General features: G+C 48.7%; 1 protein-coding gene across 1 annotated transcript in view; it reads right to left on the reverse strand.

Annotated features, from left to right (window-relative positions):
* Window positions 1-2,292: 2,292 nt before the first annotated feature.
* The window catches only part of CA6 (carbonic anhydrase 6), a 48,739-nt gene continuing 30,534 nt past the window's right edge, over window positions 2,293-20,497 (reverse strand). Inside the window, exons 6-10 of the mRNA XM_006127096.4 lie at window positions 19,210-19,276; window positions 14,419-14,576; window positions 10,304-10,427; window positions 5,829-5,927; window positions 2,293-3,940 (exon numbers count right to left, since the gene is read on the reverse strand). Coding sequence (XP_006127158.1) covers window positions 3,327-3,940; window positions 5,829-5,927; window positions 10,304-10,427; window positions 14,419-14,576; window positions 19,210-19,276 — 1,062 coding nt within the window. The 3' untranslated portion in view covers window positions 2,293-3,326. The remainder of the gene's footprint in view (window positions 3,941-5,828; window positions 5,928-10,303; window positions 10,428-14,418; window positions 14,577-19,209; window positions 19,277-20,497) is intronic.

Consider the following 20,497-nt stretch of genomic DNA (forward strand, 5'->3'; position numbering starts at 1 on the left):
ATGCAATTGCATGCACGAGAAGCATGGAGCCTATTCACAGAGAAAATGGTAATGAAGCCACCACAGAGGCAAGGAAGTAAGTAATGGATGGGGAGAAGGCAGAGGTGAAAGTAAGTGGGTGAGTCCTGGTACGCAGCTCTAGCAAGAGCTGGCTGAGCTGCGGCAGAAGCCAGCAGGGCAGGGACCTGGGTTGCAATTGGACAGGACGGGTGAGAAATCTGAAGTTACTTTAACCATTGAGAGAAGGTAGCCCCTATGAATGGAAGGAGAAAATACCATGCATGAGGCTGCTGTGTATGGGAGATCTGTGCATGGGTTTCTTGATTGTGTGCAGCTGCCACAATCAAGTCAAAGTACTAGCAAATGCTTGAGTCTGAGTTGTTCAGTTATGGACGGTGCCCTTCTACCCTCACTACCCTTGCATGGGGCTTAACCTCTGCCAGATCCCTTGAAACAAAGCAAAACCATGGGGGTGCCATTTTGTGAATGACCCAGAGCAGTAAGTGGGTTTGTCCTGCCCTGTAATCTCGGCAGGGAGGAGGGGGCTTTGATTCAAATCCCAGAGCGGAAGAGCACAAGAGCTCCCCTGACCTCTCTCCAGCCTCATTACTCCTGAGAGAATCACACCAACAGCCTTCCCCTCCTGGGTCTCCCTGAACACGTCCTCCTGAGTTCAAGTGTCTGGCAATGAACTTTCTCCCTATGGTTCATCGCTCGCAAAAGTGGGATCAGCTCACAGGGGCGTGCATACTCCATTCAGTGACCTGCTTGGGGGGCTGTGTGTGTGGAAATTAGCAAGAAGTTTATTTAACAAGATTCCATGGGGAGCAAACCCATCCCAGTTACACAATAGTTCCACGCAAAGATGCCGTTGCAGGCGTTAGGCGTCTAAACTGAATAAAACCCTTTTTCTAATCCAAGTTCCCTATTGCTTGGGACTTGGAATGGTATCCCAGAGACACCCTCTCTTTAGCAGGGAATCCACTGTTCATACACAGGCTCCTGTCCTCAAGCTGGCCCCAAGGACTGGTTTTCCCAGACAGCCCGAGAATGGCACAGCCGTCAGCTGTAGTGCTTTAGCGAAGACATGTCTCCCCAAGAGGCAGTAGCTACAGCCTGGGAGGATCTCCCCTGCCAGCATAGCTGTCTACACAGCGTTAGGTGGGGTAACTACAAACACTCATGGGTGAGAAAAATTCACATCCCTGAGTGACGTAGCTAGACTGAGATAAGGCTGCAGTGAAGGCCTGGCCCCAGGTTCTGGGTCAAGAGTTGACCTGTTCCCAGCTTCCCTTGTAAAATGTTTTTTTCTTCTCTCCCACCCCCATCCCATGCTGACTCATGGTTATTCATGGAGGGGGGAGGGAGTCTAGCTGGGATGTCTGTGTCCGCCCATTAACTAATGGCCCAGCACTTGTCTTTGGCTGAGTTGTACAATACTAGGTGCTTGGGGATAGCCTCAGCTGACTGGGGATGCAGCAGCTCCCTGCCAGCTGGCCTTGTAACAGAGCAGTTGTCGATATACATCCATGTGTAATCACAGTCTGCAGACACATCACATAACAATGACCATTGACATCAGAACATCACAAGTGTCCATAAAAGACCTGACTCAATGTATCTTTACAGCACACAGCCTAGAGCAGTGTTTTTCAACCAGTGGCACAAGTACTTTTAGAGGTACTCCAGAGACGTCTGGGGGAGGGGGGGTGTACTTCAACACAACTGAAATTTGGAGAAAACTGTTTTTTGTTTTGTTTTAAGTTTTGCAGCATTTTATTATTTTTGTACTTTATACACCCAAAAATGTCATCACCCGCCCAGCTATGATGAACTTGTTTAAAAAAATGTGTTGCAACAGTAGAAAAAAATGTTGTCTGTCTGAAAATTGTAGGTACTGGGAGTACTTATAATTTTGTGTGTGTGTGTGAAAAAGGGGTACTTTATAAAAAAAAAGAAAGGTTGAGAAACACTGGCTTAGAGTATAAAATCAATCGACTGGACTGCTCTGTTTTGGGCTTTAAACCACGTGTTCACGGCTTGGTGTGTCTGGAACCTGAGGCTTTGTCTACACTAACAAGTTTTGTCACCAAAAGCTGCCAGCCAGTCAGAGCGAACACACTGCAATGCTACATTTGTTGGGACAGGTGACAAAAATTTTTTCTTGCCCCTCCCTTTATTGTTGACTAAGAGCCAGTGTGGACGCTGCTGTTTGTTTTGTCAAGCGAACGGACTTCTGCCAGTATCCCGCAAACCCTGCTCTGCTCCCCACCCCTGCCTCACCTTCTCCCCTCCTCTTCCCTGCCCTTGTCCTGCCCCCACCCCACCTGTACCCTCCCCTGAGCAATGCAGCGGAAGTGCAGAAAGCTGGGGCTGGGGCTGTCACTGCTGGTGAGTGTGGGGGAGGGACCTCTGTTGTGAGCACCAGACCCCCCCCCCCCCCACTAGTCTTCCCCCTCCACTCGTACCGGCCGTTCTCTGGCCCCTTGCCCCTCCCACCCATAGCATTTTGGCCATGTGCCTCTTTGTGCCCCATGCATTGCCAATGCTCTGCTCTGCTCAGTGTTTTGCTCCTGCAGGGGTGCTCCCCTCCCCGTCAAAGCTCGGAGAGCTCACAGCGCTACTCCGGATGCTGCTCCCAGCAGCTGAGGTGGCTTTGGGAGACCCTGGAGGGAATCCAAGCTGTGCAGGGATCAGCTCTGCCTTCCCACCACATGGCACTGTGGGATACTTCCCCACAATGCACTGCTCCCACTGTTGATGACATGATCTGTTAACAGAGAGAGGAAATGAAAACACCCTCTGGTGATTTGTGTTTTGTTGACTTTTGGATGAACGCTGATGCCCAAATCGACCTGTTAGTCTCTACGGTGCCAATGGACTCCTCGTTGTTTTTGCAGATACAGACTAACATGGCTATCCCTCTGCGACACACATTTTGTTGTCAAAACTTGGGAGTGTAGACATACCCTGAATGTCACACTGTGATACGACGTGTTTAAGGACTCTGAGGCTATGTCTACACTGGCACATTACAACGCTGTAACTTTCTGGCTCAAGGGTGTGAAAACACACCCCCACACCCAAAGTGCAGCAAGTTTCAGCACTGTAAAGTGCCAGTGTGAACCAGGTTACAGCGCTAGGAGTGGCAGTTCGCTACTTCCTTCGAGGAGATGGTTTACAAGCCTTGGCCACACTTTCAGTTTAAAGCGCTGCTGCAGCTGCACCTGAAACTTTTAAGTGTGGACAAAGCCACAGTGCTTTAGAAAACTCACACACTGTGCTTCTCCATTTCCTCAGGAAGATGGGACCAACTCCACCTGCTGTCATCGGCAACTGGGGTCTGACTCCAGCACCACTCCCCCAGAGAGACTCATGCGGGTCTCCCCCCAGGCGATCACATCCCCCTTCAGCTCACCCTGCCTGCACAAAGCAAGTGCTCGAATGTCGGCGTGACTGAGGATCCAGCTCCACAGGCTGAGGTGGCTCATCCACCCGGAGAACCCGTTGGAGAAGATTCCAAGGAGCTCATCTCTGTCTTTCCCAAGGACGAGCGTCCCGCCAGCCTGGGTCTCGTACCCTCTCTGGAGGTGCTTCTCTCTTCCCACGGCGCCGTTGATCCACAGATGGGCTGCCCCAGAGTGGGAAGCCCATGTCACGCAATAGTGGAGCCACTCCTCAGATGTGTGGTGCAAGGGGAACTCAACAGAGTAGCCCCCTACCCACAACTCCACCGCAGAGCCCACAGTCACCAACAGCTCGTTGTCTCTTTCCTGGGTGCTGTAGGAGAGAACGGTCTGACTGCCTTGGTTCTGGGCGTGGATCCAAAAGCACAAGGTGAAGGAGAGGAGCTGCATGCTGCGGAGGGGCCGGACGGTCACGTAGCTGATGATGTTTTCAGCAGGGAAGTAGAAAGCAGGGAAAGCACTAGATTTATGGCCTGAAATAATCAATAATACTCTCAGCCATTTTGAAGACATGCTCTCCTGTGTCTCTACATTGGGTTGCCAGGTGTCCGGTATTCACCCGGACAGTCCAGTATTTTCACCTCCTGTCCGGTAAATAAAATTCAGAAAATACCGGACACCTACGATGTCCGGTATTTTCTGATTTTCCCCCCCGCAAGGAGGTGAAAATGCCGGGCACCTGGCAACCCTACAAACATTCAACGCCCAGCCTGTCCGTCCCCCCAAACCCCTCCCTCAGCCCCCAACACCCTCCAGCTCTCCGACCCCAGACTTACCTCGTTCTGCAAGGTTGCCGGCACAAAATGGCTGCCAGCAAAAAGACCAAGGGGAAGCAATGACTCCCCTGGGTCTTAGTGCTCAATCTCTCCCCTGTTCCTATCGCTGCACTCACTCTTAAAGGGGACATGCTGTTTTAATGCTGGGTTTTTTTTTGTTTGTTCATTTGTTTTTGCTTAAGTCTTGGAGTCTGTTGGGTTTTTTTTGTGTGCTCAACAACTTTGGTCGCCCCTGCCTTTTTTTTTCTTCAACAGAATTTTTTCCTGGTGTTTTTTTTTTTTGGGGGGGGGGGGGGGGGCAGGTGTTCGGTATTTTTGTTTCAACCATTTGGCAACCCTATCTCTACAGGGCAGCTGTGGGCCCAATACGCAAGCTGCATTCAGGCCCACCGATGAGAGGAAGGGGGCAAAGAGGGCAACTGCCCCGGGGTTTGGCAATTCACAAGGGCCTGGGGCTCCCAACCACTACTGCATAAGCAGCAGCCAGAGTCCCGGGCCCTTTAAATCACTGCAGGAGCACTGTGTGGTGAGCTGTGGGTGGCTCTGAGGGCTGCCTCGGGGCGGGGGGGGGGGGGGAAACGTGGCATGCTTCAAGCAGCACTGAGGGCTGTCTGTCCCAACCCCACCCCTTCTGCCTGAGGCTCCACCCCTTTTGAGAGCACTGGGTTGGAACACTACCCCACCCGACCCGTCGCTTGCCCAGGGGCCCAGCATTCCTATAGACCTCCTTCCCCCTCAGCTGCATTGGCAGAGCTATGCCAGAGTCCTAGCTGGCTTTGGCTCTTATGACTTGTATTATCTTCAGCATCTTGAAAGTGCATGCAGCACTTTACCCCAAACGCTTTAACATCCAAAGGCCTGACTTAGAAGGGCTGAGAAAGGTGGACTGATACCATCAGAGCTGAGCAAAAAGTAGTGAAGAGCTTTCATTTTAAAAAAATCCAGAAAATTGCGAATACATTTTGTTCCACAGGTTTTGTTGAAATTGAATGAATGAAAAATAGTTCTTTTTCAATTTGTGCAAAAAACATTATTTTAAAAGTCAGTTTTGTGGGTTTCTTTCCCCCTACTCCTTTCATTCCTTCCTCTTTTATAAGACTCCCCTCCCCCGTCCCCTTATTCATTTTGCTGGTGAAAAAAGAAGAGTGGAAGAAAGGGGAAGGAGCCTTCTCGAGTCAGAGCTGGGTTCATTTTTTGGCTCGGTCACTGACTTATTTTTGGGCAAGTCATTTAATGCTCCATGCCTCCGTTTTCCCCATCTGTAAAATGGGGATAATAATACTTGATTCTGCCATACTGATGCTCTGAGTTTTAATTCTTTAATGTGCTGATTTCTGGAGCCAGCGGAGTAGGGTGAGGAGAGGCAACTGGCTGGCTGTCAGATGGATTTAAGCTCACTTATGCTGTGATTGATGGAAACTCGCCAGTGGGACCCTATAAGGGCCTGGTTCTAGTCATATTTCTATGCAGCACCCACTGACGCTGAGGGCAGAGCTATTGTGGGCTCCTCCCTGGGGGAGAAAGGGATGGTGACTTCTTGTGCAAGTGAAATTCATTGAAACAGAAGTGGCTGGAAGTTTCTTACTTGTCATGCCCCCTCCAGCCAGCAGATGCTTCTTCATCTCCTGGATCTGAGTGTGTATTTGCTCCAGTTTTGAGTTGAGTTCTTCTGGGAGGCAGCGTTCTAGATGGGGGAGAGAATAGCAATCACTGATACACACCCATTCATGGTTAGCTGGGATATTTCTCCACCATGCAAACACCAGGAGCTTTGGAGGCACCTCTCTTTTACACTGAGGTCTGTTTCCCCTGTATAGTGGTTGGGATGGAGAACTGTTTGAGTGGGTAGTCATTCCTGCGACAGGGCCTCACCTTTGCCTTCTGTTCAGAGAACAGTGGCAAAACTGCCACCATCTGATGAGAACCAACAGGCCAAGGTCTGCACCCATTGACAACAGGCATAGGCGTGCGCACAGGGTGTGCCTAGGCACACCCTAATGTCTCGGGCCAGCTAGCGGCTGCTGGAGGAGAGGAATTTGTGACGGGACGCCGCAAACGCTCACTTTAAATTCCCTACAGCCATCTACGGGGCACTGTGGGGCAGAGAGAGCGCATGCGCGGCGTGCTGAAACGCCGCGCAACAGGTGAGACACCCGGCCGTGGTGTAACGTCACAGCCCAGGACTTTCAAACCATGCGGCCCAGCTCCACAAGCAGCTGAGGCCCGACTACAAATGCCGGCCGGTCCGAGCCATTTTTGCGCTCCGGGCCCCGCAGCATCGCCTCTTATGCACCTGGGGGTGCCCCTGCCCAGCCCAGCAGCACTACATGGCCCCCCTGAGGGACCTCCCCCCGGCCCGGCAGCACTGCGTGCCCCCCGGCGATGCCTCCGCTCAGCAGCACTGCATGGCCCCCCCTGAGGTGCCCTGGGGATGCTGCATGGCCCCCCTTGAGGTGTCCCCCCCAGCCCTGCAGCACCACGTGGTGCCCTGGGGACACCCCTGCCCGACCTGGCAGCACCGCACGGCACCCCGGGGGCGCCCCAGCTAGGGCCTGGGTGGCCTGTAGCTTGGGCCAGCTCTGACTCCAGCCCCGCAAATTGGAAGGTAGAAGCCGAAGGTAAAGAAGGGTAGGGGAGGGCAGGAGGAAAAATAAGAGGAAGGGGTGGGAGAGGAAGGGGATTGTGCTGAGGGGAGGGGTGCTACGGGGAGGGGGGCTGAGGGGAGGGAAAAGCGCTAAGAGACAGGGTAGAGGAGAGGCAAATGCCAGTGGGCCAAGTGCAGACAATGAGGGAAAGGGCAGGAGGGGAGGTGTCAGTGGGAGGGGGGACAGGGTGATGCTGGGAGAGGAGAGGGTAAGGACTTTGGGGGCTAGAGGGGAGAAGGGGAGGTGCTGGGAGAAGGCTTGAAAGAAAGGATGGGCATGAGGAAGGCAGGGATGGAGCAAGGCATGTGTGAGGGCACGGGGCATGAGGGGAATGGGGCAGGAGTTGGTGAGGGGGTGGGCATCAGGAAAAAAGGGGGCAGTGGCAGTAAGAGAAGGGGGAGGCACCAGGAGAGTGCAAGGGTAAGGGAAGGTGCAGGTGCCAGGGGATTCTAGGGGTGAAGCAGAAGGACAGACACCTGCAGGGGAGGGACCAGCACCAGAGGAGAGAGGCAGGGCAGGTGTGTAGAGGGAGGTGTTAGGAGAGGGAATGAGGAGGAGTAGCTCACATGATCAGAGTGGGGCTACTGGAGGAGTAGGCACGGGGGGGGGGGGGGAGAAAGGCTGGTGGAGGGGGGCAGGTCTCAGGAAGGCTGAGGGCAGTGAGAAGGGCAGGAGTCAGGACAGCAGAGGAGGGTGAGGGGTTGGGAGGCAGCAGGCACCAGAGGAGCTGATGGAGCAAGGGGAAGAGACATGGCAGCAGAGGGAAAAGGTAGAGGTTTATGAGATATTTATTAATAACTTGGGTGCCACAGTGACACATCCAAACAAGCCACATGAACTCAGTACTAGTGCACAACACAAAATTCATTCTGCTCATCGGAGGAAACTCTTAGAGGGAACACTTCCCCCAGCCTCTCCACCCCGAGTTAATGTCACACACATTGGGGTAATGCAACTGCAGGATAGTTGCATGAGGAGAGTTTTTTGGGGGGGGCAAACTAATCCCTATTGGTAGGAGGATAGCGGGAAAAGTCCTTGGGGGGGGTCACATGACACCTTTTGGTCATGTGTTCATCTTGCCCAGAGAGTGTTACCTCCAGAGGTGTGGCCAGTGGGGGTCAGGAGCATGGCTAAGAGGGTCCGGGGTGTGGCTAATGGGGGTCAAAATACATTTTAAAAACATTCTTTGGGTGCACACCCTAATGAAATGTGCTGTGCACACCTATGACAACAGGGTGTCTTACCCCAGACTTCCAGGTGACCAGGTGCTTAGCTACACTACAGATGGCCTGGCAGTAGGACTGTACTGCTACAGGCATGCTGGCAGAGCCCCCTGGTGGAGTTGCAGAATAAGCTGACAGAAGGGGGTTTTGGATCAGCTCTTATAAACCATCTCCCAACACCACATTAGCTAAGCCAACAGCACCACTCTTCTACTAGAACAGTTGCATATACATGGAGAATTTTGTCAGCATAGATGTGTTGGCTAGGAGGTGCCATTCTTCCCCCCACCCGTCTAGTTACCATGTCAGCAAAACTTGTCTTTGGATTTGGCTTGTGATTGTTTCTCCCTGGCTGTGGATCCTTCTCTCCTTCTCTTAAACTGCACAAAGCATTCCACAGTACGGCTTGTCTGAAAAGCACTGAGCAAAGGTAAGTTGTCTAGTGGCCTATGAACCTGGAGAGCGATTTTTAACCGGTGTCTGAGATTGTGTCAATGTTAGTTTATTGATAATGTTCTTCCCACTGATTTGCTTTTATCGGGAAGAGAAGGGTCAAAGGTGCTGGGAGACAGGTCCAAATCTACGCCCCAGCAAACACTGGTTCTTGCACAACACATGGTGATGCATTGCACAGCCTCCAAATTCTCACAAACTCAGGGTTATGCAAGATCTCATTTCCAGACACATCCTGCACAAAACAGCCTTGCCCCTCGCTGCTGTAGGATGGGCAGAGTTCAAGCTGCAAGGGGCTCAATATGCAAAAAGCTCTAAAAAATAATCCATGATTGTGGGTGCGCAGTCAGGGATGCTGCGGTGACTTATCCTCACCTGTGCTAGGGAAGGGTGGTTTAATAGGCAAGGGGCTAGCATGAGACTCAGTTTTCCTGCTTTGCCACCCACAGACTGTGTGACCTTGGGCAAGTCATTTAGTCTGTATGCTTCAGTTTCCAGGGGCTAAATGGGGATAATATTTCCTTACTTCTGTGAAGGGGCACAACAGCCCCAGACTGGTACTGTGAGGGTTAATTCCTCTCTTTGGGCCAAGGAGGCCACGCCCCCATGGCTCCGATGAGCATGCTCCAGCTGGGGACCAGCTATAAAAGGTAGTAGCTCAGCTCATACAGGGTGGATGGCTGGTGGGGCAGGATTTGTGGTGGAGGTGTCTGCAGAAGAACTGCTATTATCTGGGCTGGAAAGATCTGTGTGCCTTTGAAGCCAAGAACCCAGGGAGGATCCACTCTGTGGAGGAGCTCAGTGATTCCAGCAGCCCATGGATGGCAGCCTCAAGACATAGGGTATGAAGTGACCGAGAGGAAATGGTACCTCTCACCCCAGGAAGTCAGTGTGTTGCGGTTGGACTCCTCATTCACCCTGTGGTGGACCACCCCTCTGTTAAGGCCCTGTGGGCGGGACCCAGGAGAAGAAGGCCATGGTAACCAACTCTGGCCACTAGGCTGTGCTGCCCTGAAGGCTGACTACTGAAACTGATTTAGGCCTTCAGGCTTTGGTGTCCTGTGTAAGGAGGGGGCCACAGGGAGAATAAATGTCCCCTCCACATTCCAGGTGGGAATGGGGCACATCAGCCCTCGACAGCTTCACACAGCACTTGTGTGGATCAATCTGTTAAAGCTGTGTTTCTTAAACTGTGTTCCGTGGCACACCGGTGTGCCGCGAGGCAGTCGGAGGTGTGCTGCTGAAAACAGAATTCAAAAGGGCTGCCCTTAAAGGGGCAGGCAACCTTTTTTTCTTTTCCTCAATAACTTTCCCCCTGACCCTTTTTTTTCCCCCTGACTTTTTTTGGTGTTCTTCATTAAAAAAAATATCGTTTGGTGTTCCTCAGTCTTAAAAAATTTAAGAAACACTCTGTTAAAGACTGAGGTGCTCAGGTACTCCAGTAATAGGAACCATGAGTACTCCAGATAGCTCATGTTGTTTCTGCTTGTAGATATTGGAGGTGTTGTGCCAATTGGATATGATACACCCCTGCACCTTTTCTGACACAGAGTCTGAGGGTATCATTAACCCTGCCTTGAGTGTGGAAAATCTTGGGTTGTCCTGCATAACAGATGACAAACTAAACTCACCTGAGATGGTTTCTCCCGCCTCACCTACAGGCCTGCGCCCACCTCGAGGTGCCCCTTGAATGCCATTTTCTGTCCCAGGTACCTGTCCCAACCCTGCCCTGTTCTTACCTGTGGTGCCTTTGGCCTTGAAAGAGGATTCCACCACTCGGCTGTGGAGAGGCTGAGTGTGGCGGTAATCGTTCCGCAGGGTGTTGTTCTGCCAGTCCAGCAAGGTGTTCTCCAGCAGTGAGATCTTTAAGCAACAGGCACTTGTTACGGTGGGAGAAATGGGGGGGGCTAGTTCTTTTAAAGAAAACAGCCCCCCCCCCCCCCAGACAAAGAGAGCAGTGCCTACAGAGCGTGTTGAATAAGTCCTTGCATTGCAGTGCTAGGTAGAGGCTGTCTAAGCTATAGCTGGAAGTGAGCCTCCCCATCCAGCTTGGCAGACTCGTGCCAGCTTGACCTGAGCTAGCGCGCTAAAAATTGCAGGCTGGACAGTGAGGCTCTGGGGCTCAGACTGAGGGTCCCAGGTGGGCTGGCGAATCTACTGGGCTGCACCAGCCAGGTGGCTATTTTTTGTGTGGGAGTCTGTTGCCGGGGTTGGGAGGTGTGTTCCCAGCGGCCCTGTCTCGAGGCCCAGAAGGAGGGTGTTGCAGTGTCAGAGCTGAGGTGCATAAGCCAGGGGCAGGGACACAGGAGTAGAACAGCAGGAGCACTTCACCTGCCAGACTGCACTGCAGGGGCTGAAGGAAGTGTGAGGGGAAGTTGTTCTGACACTCATCCAGGCTAGGCATGTGCTGAGGATTTCCCAATGAGACCTATTTCCTTTAATCACAACAGCCAGGGGGGGTCTTCCAACATTGGAATGCAAGACCCTTTATTGAGATGTAAATTAATCTCAATCACACACATACACCCATTCCTGTCTCTTAAAGAGGAGGTTGCACCTACCATTATTAGCCTAGGGAAATTAATTCATTTTAAACTCCTTGCCATTCTCAGAATAGTGATAGAAATGTAGCCGTGTTAGTCTGGGGTAGCTGAAGCAAAATGCAGGACAATGTAGCACTTTAAAGACTAACAAGATGGTTTATTAGATGATGAGCTTTCGTGGGCCAGAAAGATCACTTTTTGATCTGAGGAAGTGGGTCTGGCCCACGAAAGCTCATCATCTAATAAACCATCTTGTTAGTCTTTAAAGTGCTACATTGTCCTGCATTTTGCTTCAGCTGCCATTCTCAGCATATTCTGAATGGTATCCTTCCTGCCTTATCCATCCACTGACTTTGATTTTTATCTACTCAGGGTTAGCACCCTTTCTCCTTATACTTTATGCATAGAGGTAGGGGGGGTGGGCAACAGAACATCTTTCTCCTCCCCCCCTTCTCTTCTATTTATTTTGAGTTTCCTTATCCTCTAATCATAATTCCGGTCATCTGAAGAAGTGGGCTGTGCCCACGAAAGCTCATGATACCATCTACATGTTTTGTTAGTCTATAAAGTGCTTCCAGACCATTTGCTTGCTGGTTTTTTTCAGCATATTGCTGTTGCTTATGCTGAGTCTCTGCCTTAGGCTAAATGCCTTGGCAGGCAGATTCCTGTCCTTCCTGAAGGGTTTGGTCACCATAGGAGGTTCAGGCACCACTTGTAATCACTCATCAATAGATCCCCTTTGTATGCAGAGTGGAGTCATCAGCTCAGCATAATAAAGCCTGCCCCAGCCACTAGCTAAAAGAATGCCTCCATTGACACATGGCAAATATTAAACAAGAAAATGTTCCTTGTCTATAAATGCCAGTTATTATGCTGTAATTATCTTCAATCTGATCCCAGGGACCTGCTGGTCCCCAAATTCCTGATGCTCCTGGCTTTGTAGTCAGCCAAGACTCGGCCTTAGCCATTTGGCTGGCTGGCTCTGGCTTCTTCCTTGCAGTTTTTATTTCTGTTGGGTTCTCACAATGTTGCATTTAACTGAGCAAGGAGCTTTGTTCCGCCTTATCAAACATCAGCCACTCTGCTGTGCTGTTGCAGAGAGAGTCTCCGCTAGACCAGCAGTTCCCAACCTTTTCCAGATGAGGATCCATTTTGACAATTCAGGAAGACTTGGTGACCCAAGGCAATTAAAAAATGGGGGGAGGAGAGAGGGCAGAGCCACCTGGGGAGACGCTTGGGGACCCTTTTGAAATGTAATGGTGACTCATATTTGGGTCCCGACCCATAGGTTAGGAAACCATGGTCTAAACCAGTGTGTGATCTTTGTGTAAACCAGTGTGGCTACAAGATGCGTCTGCAGCTGGCAGTCTTGCACTGCTATGTTGTCTGGGAGAAAGGTTGAGAAGTGCTCTAGCTTGAATAGAAACATCACACATGTATGCCAAGGCTGAATTTGGCCTAGAGGAGTTAGAGATTGGATAACCTCAGACTAGAAACCCTTTCAATTAGCAGTGGCTGCTTAAACAGCAGATGAGAGCATATGAGCAGGGACCATCTAATTCCAAAAGGGCCAGTCATGGCCCTATGATTTATGTCATTTTTATACTAGGTTGATTTTCATTCCTGTTCGTAAATAAGTCACAGAAGCTTTTCTGCCATCTTAGATTACAATGTTTGCTGGAAGTGTTGAGCCAAACACCGTGTGCATGATATGGTCCAGGGTGCTTTGCAAATAGATGGATCCTCACAAACACACTCTCAAGTAGTTCAGTGTTTTCTAAATCATTGGCAGGCCTAGAACAGTGGTTCTTAGCTAGGGGTACACATACCCCTCGGGTTATACAGTGGTCTTCCAGAGGTACATCGACTCATCTAGATAGATGCCTAGTTTTACAACACTCTACCAAAAAAGCACTAGCCAAGACAGTACAAACTAAAATTTCATACAATGACTTGTTTGTACAGCACTGTAAACTGTACTCTGAAATGTAAGTATAATAGCTATAGTCCAGTTTGATTTATTTTATAATTATATACTAAAAATGAGACAATCTGCATTTTTTCAGCAATACTGTGCAGTGACACTTGTATTTTTATGTCTGATTCTAGAAGCACATAGTTTTTTAAGTGCAGTGTACCTTTGGGGACATGCAAGCCAAATCAGACTCCTGAAAGGGATACAGTTGTCTGGAAAAGTTGAGAGCAACTGGCCTAAGGAACCAAGGCTAAGAGAGATGAAGGCTGTGCAGGGAGTCAGTTGCAGAGCTGGCCACTCCAAGGCCTGGCAAACGTTATTTGTGCTACATCCCATGAGGCCGGTAAGTATTATTACACTGAGTCACTGTCAGAACCAGCATTAGAATGGGGGGGGGCTCCTGGTTCTGAGCAGTATACTCAAACCACTGTGCTGCACTACCTCTCTCATCCAGTGTGACGACCTGAGTATTGATAATCCTAAATCTATTTGCCAATGGTCAGCTTCCCAGAGTCTCAGGTGTAAGGCTACTGGCTGGCACAATTGAAGCATTAGTCATCACACTTCAGTACGGGGAACACACTGAAGCAAATGGCCTGTCACCATCTGGATCCAGCCCCAGCTTCCTGTGCAGCCAGGCAAAAGACAGAGAGGGATAAACCTCCTCGCTCTTCCCAAGAACAAGAGAGGGCAAGGATGAAAAATGCCCCCACATCAGGCATGAGCAATGGCTAGTGGCTAGAGCAGGGACTTATAAATCAGAACGCCTGGGTTAAGATCCATAGATTAACAGTGCAGCCTTGGGCAAGTTACTACTTCCTGCTGTGCCTCAGTGACCCATCTGTAAAATGGGATGATGTTTCCCTGTCTTGCATAAAGGGAAGCTATGTTCATTCCTGCCTGTAAAGCACTGTGACTTTCCTGGACGGAAGGCCTTAGAGAAGGACTGAGTAGTATTATCTCAAGACATTACTACAGCTTTGTGCTCCTTTGTGACTTTATTCATTTACAAAATGCCATGAAGATGCACACACATCCACAGGGCCCTGCAAAGCTGCAAATAATGGCCCCAGCTCCCTGGAAAGCACCAGACCATGTCTTAAAGTGTCTTAAAAAGGAGTGTCTGCGAAGGAGCAGAAATAAATTTAAGCAGCCTGCCTGGAAGGGGATGACTGCCCAGGATAGGTATAGTGTGCTCTAGGTGCTAAGGCTGCTTGGGGATGCTAGCCCCAGCTCTGCCCTTCCACTTGAGGCGGTCTTCCAGGAGCATGGAACCACCCTCCTTCTTGCTAGGCTCCTGTCTGTCACATCTGGCAGGCAACAGAGGGGGCCTTACCTGTGTGTGTGACAGGATGATGGGAGAGTCAAAAACTGTCCAGATCACACTTTCAGAGCAAGGTGGTGTGGTCAGCGAGCCGTGATATCTGTAGAAGTGCGAGAGGTTTTCAGGCAGCATGGCTTGGACATCCAGTGAACTGAGCTTGGTTGATTGCCCTACAAAGGAAACAAGCAACATACAGACACAAAATGACCAAGGAGAAGAAAGCAGACCAATCCTAGCTCCTATGGCCAGATGATTGACAAGTCACTTCCCATAGTCCCTGGTGCATTATGCTACTGACAGAGTCAAGCACAGACACGCTGACAGGAGCTGACAGCAAACAAACTTTCTGTCTGAGGAAAAATTCTGAAAATTTTGAAAAAAAATTAATTCCAAATCAAGATGAAAATTTAGACTTTTTTCATGAAATAATCTTCCAAAAATTAATTTCAGGCCCTTGAAATAATTTCATTTCAATAAATGCAAAAATCATTTATTTATGTTTTTCAATCTTTTCTATTTTTATACAAAATTTCAAAACAAAAAAGGCAAAATGTTTTTTGGCCTGAAAATGTTGCAAAGAGACATTTTGATGTTTTTAAAATAGATTTTCTCCAATGTTTGTAAATGACATTTCCTCAAAATGGATACTAACTCTCACCCCACCATTTCAGTTTTGTTGAAAGGTCACGTTCTGATGGAAAACCTGTTTCAATCAAAATTTTCTACCAACTCTAGTCGGTGTAGCACCTAGCATAGTGAGGCTGGGGTCCATATGTGCTGCCCCTAATAGAGATAAATAACAATCATACTTGACAAGCTGATGTAATAGCTCTCTTCCTGCTCTAGGCACTTTTGAAAATAAAAACCACACTAGATAGGGCCAGGTATTTAAGAATATTTTTTTTATGATTCTGGACATTACAAGGTCCCTATGGAATGTGCCCTAAAGTAATGGTGGGGGTATGTGGACTGAGAACCAGTTTGGTGTTTTTCTAAAAGACCTGATTACATAGGTGAATCACCACCTGCCCATGCAACTCAGCTCAGGACAGCCCCAAACTTATAGCCCAGTATATTGTGCAAGGAGGTTGTATTATGCATATTGCCTTTTTTGCATACTGCAGCTTTTTTTTTTTTTTTTTTTAAAGACACTTTATTTTCTCTAGTGGAGTCACAGAAGTCTTTCCCCTGAACAGGCTGTCATGGATTGCTTAAGACTAGCAGGATGATTCTGCAATCAGCACCATTGTTTCTGGTGTGCGTGAAGGAGAGAAGTTAGAGGTATGTGTTCGGGGGTACTAGGTTACCTAGTTATTTAACTGGGGGAGCTGGCTTTGTCTTTATCTGCAAAACCAATGAGGAGGAGTCCTGTGGCATCTTAAAGACTAAGGCTGTGTCTAGACTGGCAAAATTTTGCGGAAAAACTTGCCAGCTGTCTACACTAGCTGATTGAATTTCCGGAAAAGCACTGACTATCTCATGTAAAATCATCAGTGCTTTTCCGGAAATACTATGCTACTCCCGTTTGGGCAAAAGTCTTTTTCCGAAAGACTTTTGCACAAAAGGGCCAGTATAGACAGCATAGTACTGTTTTCCACAAAAAAAGCCCCAATCGCGGAAATGGCCATCGGGGCTTTTTTGCTGAAAACCACGTCTAGATTGACCACGGACGCTTTTCCGCAAAAAGTGCTTTTGCAGAAAAGCATCCTGCCAATCTAGACGAGATTTTTCCAAAAATGCTTTTAACGGAAAACTTTTCCATTAAAAGCATTTTCGGAAAATCATGCCAGTGTAGACGTAGCCTAACAGATTTATTTGAGCATATGCTTTCATGGTCAAAAAACCACTTTGTCAGATGCATGGAGTGGAAATTAGAGGCAGGCATATCTTTGCAGGTATATTTATGCCTGCCTCTGTAATTTCTGATAGCTCTGCGTGACCTCTGGCTCATGGGACAGCTGACCTGGTCCTTAAAATCAGGCAAATAATATTCCCAATCTCCTACATGATTCATCTACCAGGCAAAGATCTAGCTGACCTAATCCATCAGAATGAGACCGATATTCCTCAGAGGGGGTAGCTGTGTTAGTCTGTAACTTTAAAAATGAGTAGTCCTGTGGCATTCTGTGTCTACACAGCAGTGTTAGTTCAGAATAACAGCCGTTATTCCGAAATACCAATGCAAGTGTCTACACAGCAATTCTGCTATTTCTAAATAAATTTGAAATTACAGATGGTTTATTCCAACTTCTGAAAACCTCATTCCATGAGGAATAACGCCTATTCCAAAATACCTAGTGTGGACGCTCCACTACTGCTATTTCAAAATAGCTCCTCCCCAGGGCCATTCAAAGTAGTCACTCCCCAGTGCCTCCTGGGGCTCTAAATCGAGGTAGCATGTCCACATTAGGGAAGCCTGCCTTGGATTAATTTTGAGGCTTCCCTGTAGTGTAGATGTGCTATTTCAAAATAAGCTATTTCGGAGTATTTCTTCTGGAATAGCTTACTTCAAAACAAGCATGCAGTGTAAATGAATCCTTAGAGACTGCCAAAAATATAGATAGTATCATGAGCTTTCATGGGCAAAACCCCCTTCTTCAGATGAGCTTGAGTAGAGGGGGGAAAGGGGGACCCTCAGAATAAGTAACAGGAAAAAAAAAGGAGAGGGGAAAGAAAAAAAAAAAAAACTGTCAAATGTAGTGCCCGTGCTAATGAGGTTAGTTGAGTGGGCTGGAAGTGTCCCATACTTAGCTTTTGATGTCAATGGAGTGTTGAATGTAGGGAAAGCTGGTTTTATGGATGGCTCATAATATAAAGTGGGTTTTGCCCACCAAAGTTCATGATATATACACACACACAGGCAGTCCCCGGGTTACGTACAAGATAGGGACTGTAGGTTTGTTCTTAAGTTGAATTTGTATGTAAGTCGGAACTGGTACATATTGTAGGGGAAACTCTAGCCAAACATTTCTCCAGAGCTCAGTTTTATTCTTCCACACCTCACTTCCCTCAGTCCTTTATTCTCAAGCTGAGGTGTCTGCTGAGAAAAGCCGCTCCGTGTCTCCCTGGTCTGCTGGGGAGGGGGGGGCTAGCTTCGCGTCTCCCTGGTCTGCTGGGGGGAAGCAGCTAGTGCGGGGTTGCCTCACCCCGTTTGTAAGTAGGGATCCGATGTAAGTCGGATCCATGTAACCCGGGGACTGTGTGTGTGTGTGTGTGTGTGTGTGTATATTAGTCTCTGAGCTAGGGATGTAAGAAAGTAGTCGACTACCTGATAAGCCTACTACTCTCTCTCTCTCTCTCACACACACACAGAGGCAGCAAGGGGGGTGGGAGGAAAGAGCCAGTTCCCCCTCCAGCACTGTCGCTGTGGTGCCACTTGCTCTGCCCCATGGTGCTGCAAAGGTCGGGGGTGGAGGCAGGGGAGGTTGCTGTGAAGCAGCCTCTGCCCACTGGGGGGGTCTAGGCTTGCTGTGGGCAGAGGCTGTTCCACATCCTACAGACGGGGCTGCTGGACCTGGCGTGAGCGGCGAATGAGCAAGCAGGCTCAGTCCCAGCTCATGCGGGCAGCTACCTCTGCTTCAACTCTGCATTTTAAATGTAGCAATAGTCGGGTGGTTCTTACAACATTTATAATGCAGAGCAGCAGCAGTCCCAGAGCAGGTGTGAGCTGGGACTGAGCCCGGCTTGCTCAGTCCTGATTCATGCCAGATCTGGGACCTACCCTCGCTGCCACTCTGCAGTAAATATAGGAGCCAAGCTGCCTGCACGCCCAGCTCCTACTACATTTAAACTGCAGATCCACAGCAGGAGTAGCTCCTGGACCTGGCATGAGCCAGGACAGACCACCTTTCCTTATCGACTAATCATGCAGTCAATACAAATTGTATCAACTACACAATTAGCCACTTACCCACCTCTTAACATCCTTACTCTGAACCCTGGTCTATACTACGGAGTTATTTTGAAACAATGCCCCTTATTTCAAAATAACAAGCAAAGTGGCCACACTACCAAGCCTGTTATTTCAAAATAAGGGGCTGGTTATTGCAAAATAATAACTCCTGCTTTCCACAAGGAATAACCATTATTTTGAAATAATTATTTCAAAATAGCAAAAGTTTAGATGCTCCAGAGCTGCTGTTTCGAAATATTTACTCCCCAGAGTCAATCAAAGTAATTGCTCTGCAGTGCTTCCTGGGGCGCTAAGTCAAGTTCGTGCATCCACATGAAGGCTGCATCTACACAGCACCCTAAACTCGAAATAATTTGTGCTATGCAAATTGGGTATCTTATTCCGAATCTGTTTTGAAATTTGGTTCATCTACACAGTGTCAAATTTTGAAATAACGGGCTATTTTGAGATATTCCTTAACTCTCATGGAATGAGGGTTACTGGGATGCCAAAATAGCACGCCCGTTATTTCAAAAAATATTTTGCAATAACAGGCAGCTTGTATAGACATGGAGTAGCTATTTCAGGATACCTCTGGTATCCCAAAATAACTGTGCAGTGTAGACACACCATAAGGGAGCCTGCCTTAAGGGATTAATTTTGAGGCTTCCCTGTAGTGTGAACACGCTATTTCAAAATTATTATGTCAGGATTTATTTCAAAATAATTTCCTAATGTAGACATGCCCTAAGGTGCCACAGGACTACTTGTTGTTTTTACAGATATTCCTGTTCAGCCAGCCTGCCCTGCCCTCAATCCCTTATGCTGTCTCCCGCTAGGGCCTGCCCTACCCAGTTCTTACAAGTACTGGTTTTTTGGATGACAAGAATGAAGGAGTGTGAGGGACTTACCTGCAAACCTGATTTTGGCCAGTTTGGAGATGAAGTCACTGTAGTAGGTGTTCTCAAAATTCCCATCCTAGAAAGAGAACAGGGCTTGATGAATCAAATGTATAAAAGTCAACCCAGAACCAGCGGTAGGTCAGTTCATCTTGTGAGAGTCACCGAGGCAGGAGCTCCTGAAGCCAAATACTATAGCAAGATTGCTTAAGGAATTGGATTTTTTGTATGAGCTATAACCACACTTGTAGTTATGGATCCTGAAGGTGGAAGCCTGCACTGAATAGCACAAGTGTGCTAGGGGGTTAGAGGTGCAGGCCTCCTCCTGTATGTCCTCTTACATTAACACAAGCATCCTAGTTGTCTCTGATATGTTAGGTGGGGGAAACTGAGGCACAGAGATGCTAACGGTGACACTGTCAAATGTTGGGAATATGAGGTTGGGCACCTAAGTTAGTATCTAAGCATCTAAATAACTAGCTAGATTGTCAGGTACCAGTGACTTTCATAAGATTTGTGGGTGCTTTCAGCACTGCTGGCAAGCCAGTTATGACTCAAAAATTGCCTCTGTAAGGAGTGAGTTAGATTCCCATTGCTAAGCAACTGCATCTGGAAAATCTGTGCCTAAGGTCCTATACCCTTTTTGACCCTACATAACTCACCCGAGCTCAGTGCATGAGCTGGAAGTGAAACTCACAGGCCCTGCCCCAACCCTGTCCCACTGCTCTAAACACTAGACTAGACCACATTGTCCTCCCAACTCTATAAACAGAACCCAGGAATCCAGACTCAGTCCTGGCTGCTCTAATCACTAGGCACTGCTCCCCTTTTCCCTCCCCAGCTGGGAAGAGACTCCAGGAATCTTGATCCACCCTTTCCCCCCAGCCTCTGATCAATGCCTCTCCTGAACTGTGAAGCAAGAGGAAGAAAGGGAGATGTCAGTGCCTGGAAGCTTCTTGTGAGCAGGAGCTCTGAAGCAGAGCAAGGTTATTCCTCTTGCACCACAACAGGTTCCCGGTGGCCATGTCAAATCCTCTCTCGCTAGGACTGCAGATCCCTGTCAGCAGCTTTTTGTAAACACACAGCAGCACTAGAGCCTTTGAAACTCTGTGAAACAGCTGCAACCTGGAGCAGATGAACAATGCTCTGGTGGTGGGAGCTGAGGCATGCTTCCGCAGCCAGCAAAGAGAGGGGAGGGAGAAACTCTCCCAGCCGAGAGCCAGACTTCCGAGTCCAGTTAGTAATATCAGATAGCAAATAGCAAACACAGTGACACCCAGACAATTCCATGGCCTCAAGC

Source organism: Pelodiscus sinensis, chromosome 23, assembly GCF_049634645.1.
Source record: "Pelodiscus sinensis isolate JC-2024 chromosome 23, ASM4963464v1, whole genome shotgun sequence".
Classification (NCBI taxonomy): domain Eukaryota; kingdom Metazoa; phylum Chordata; order Testudines; family Trionychidae; genus Pelodiscus; species Pelodiscus sinensis.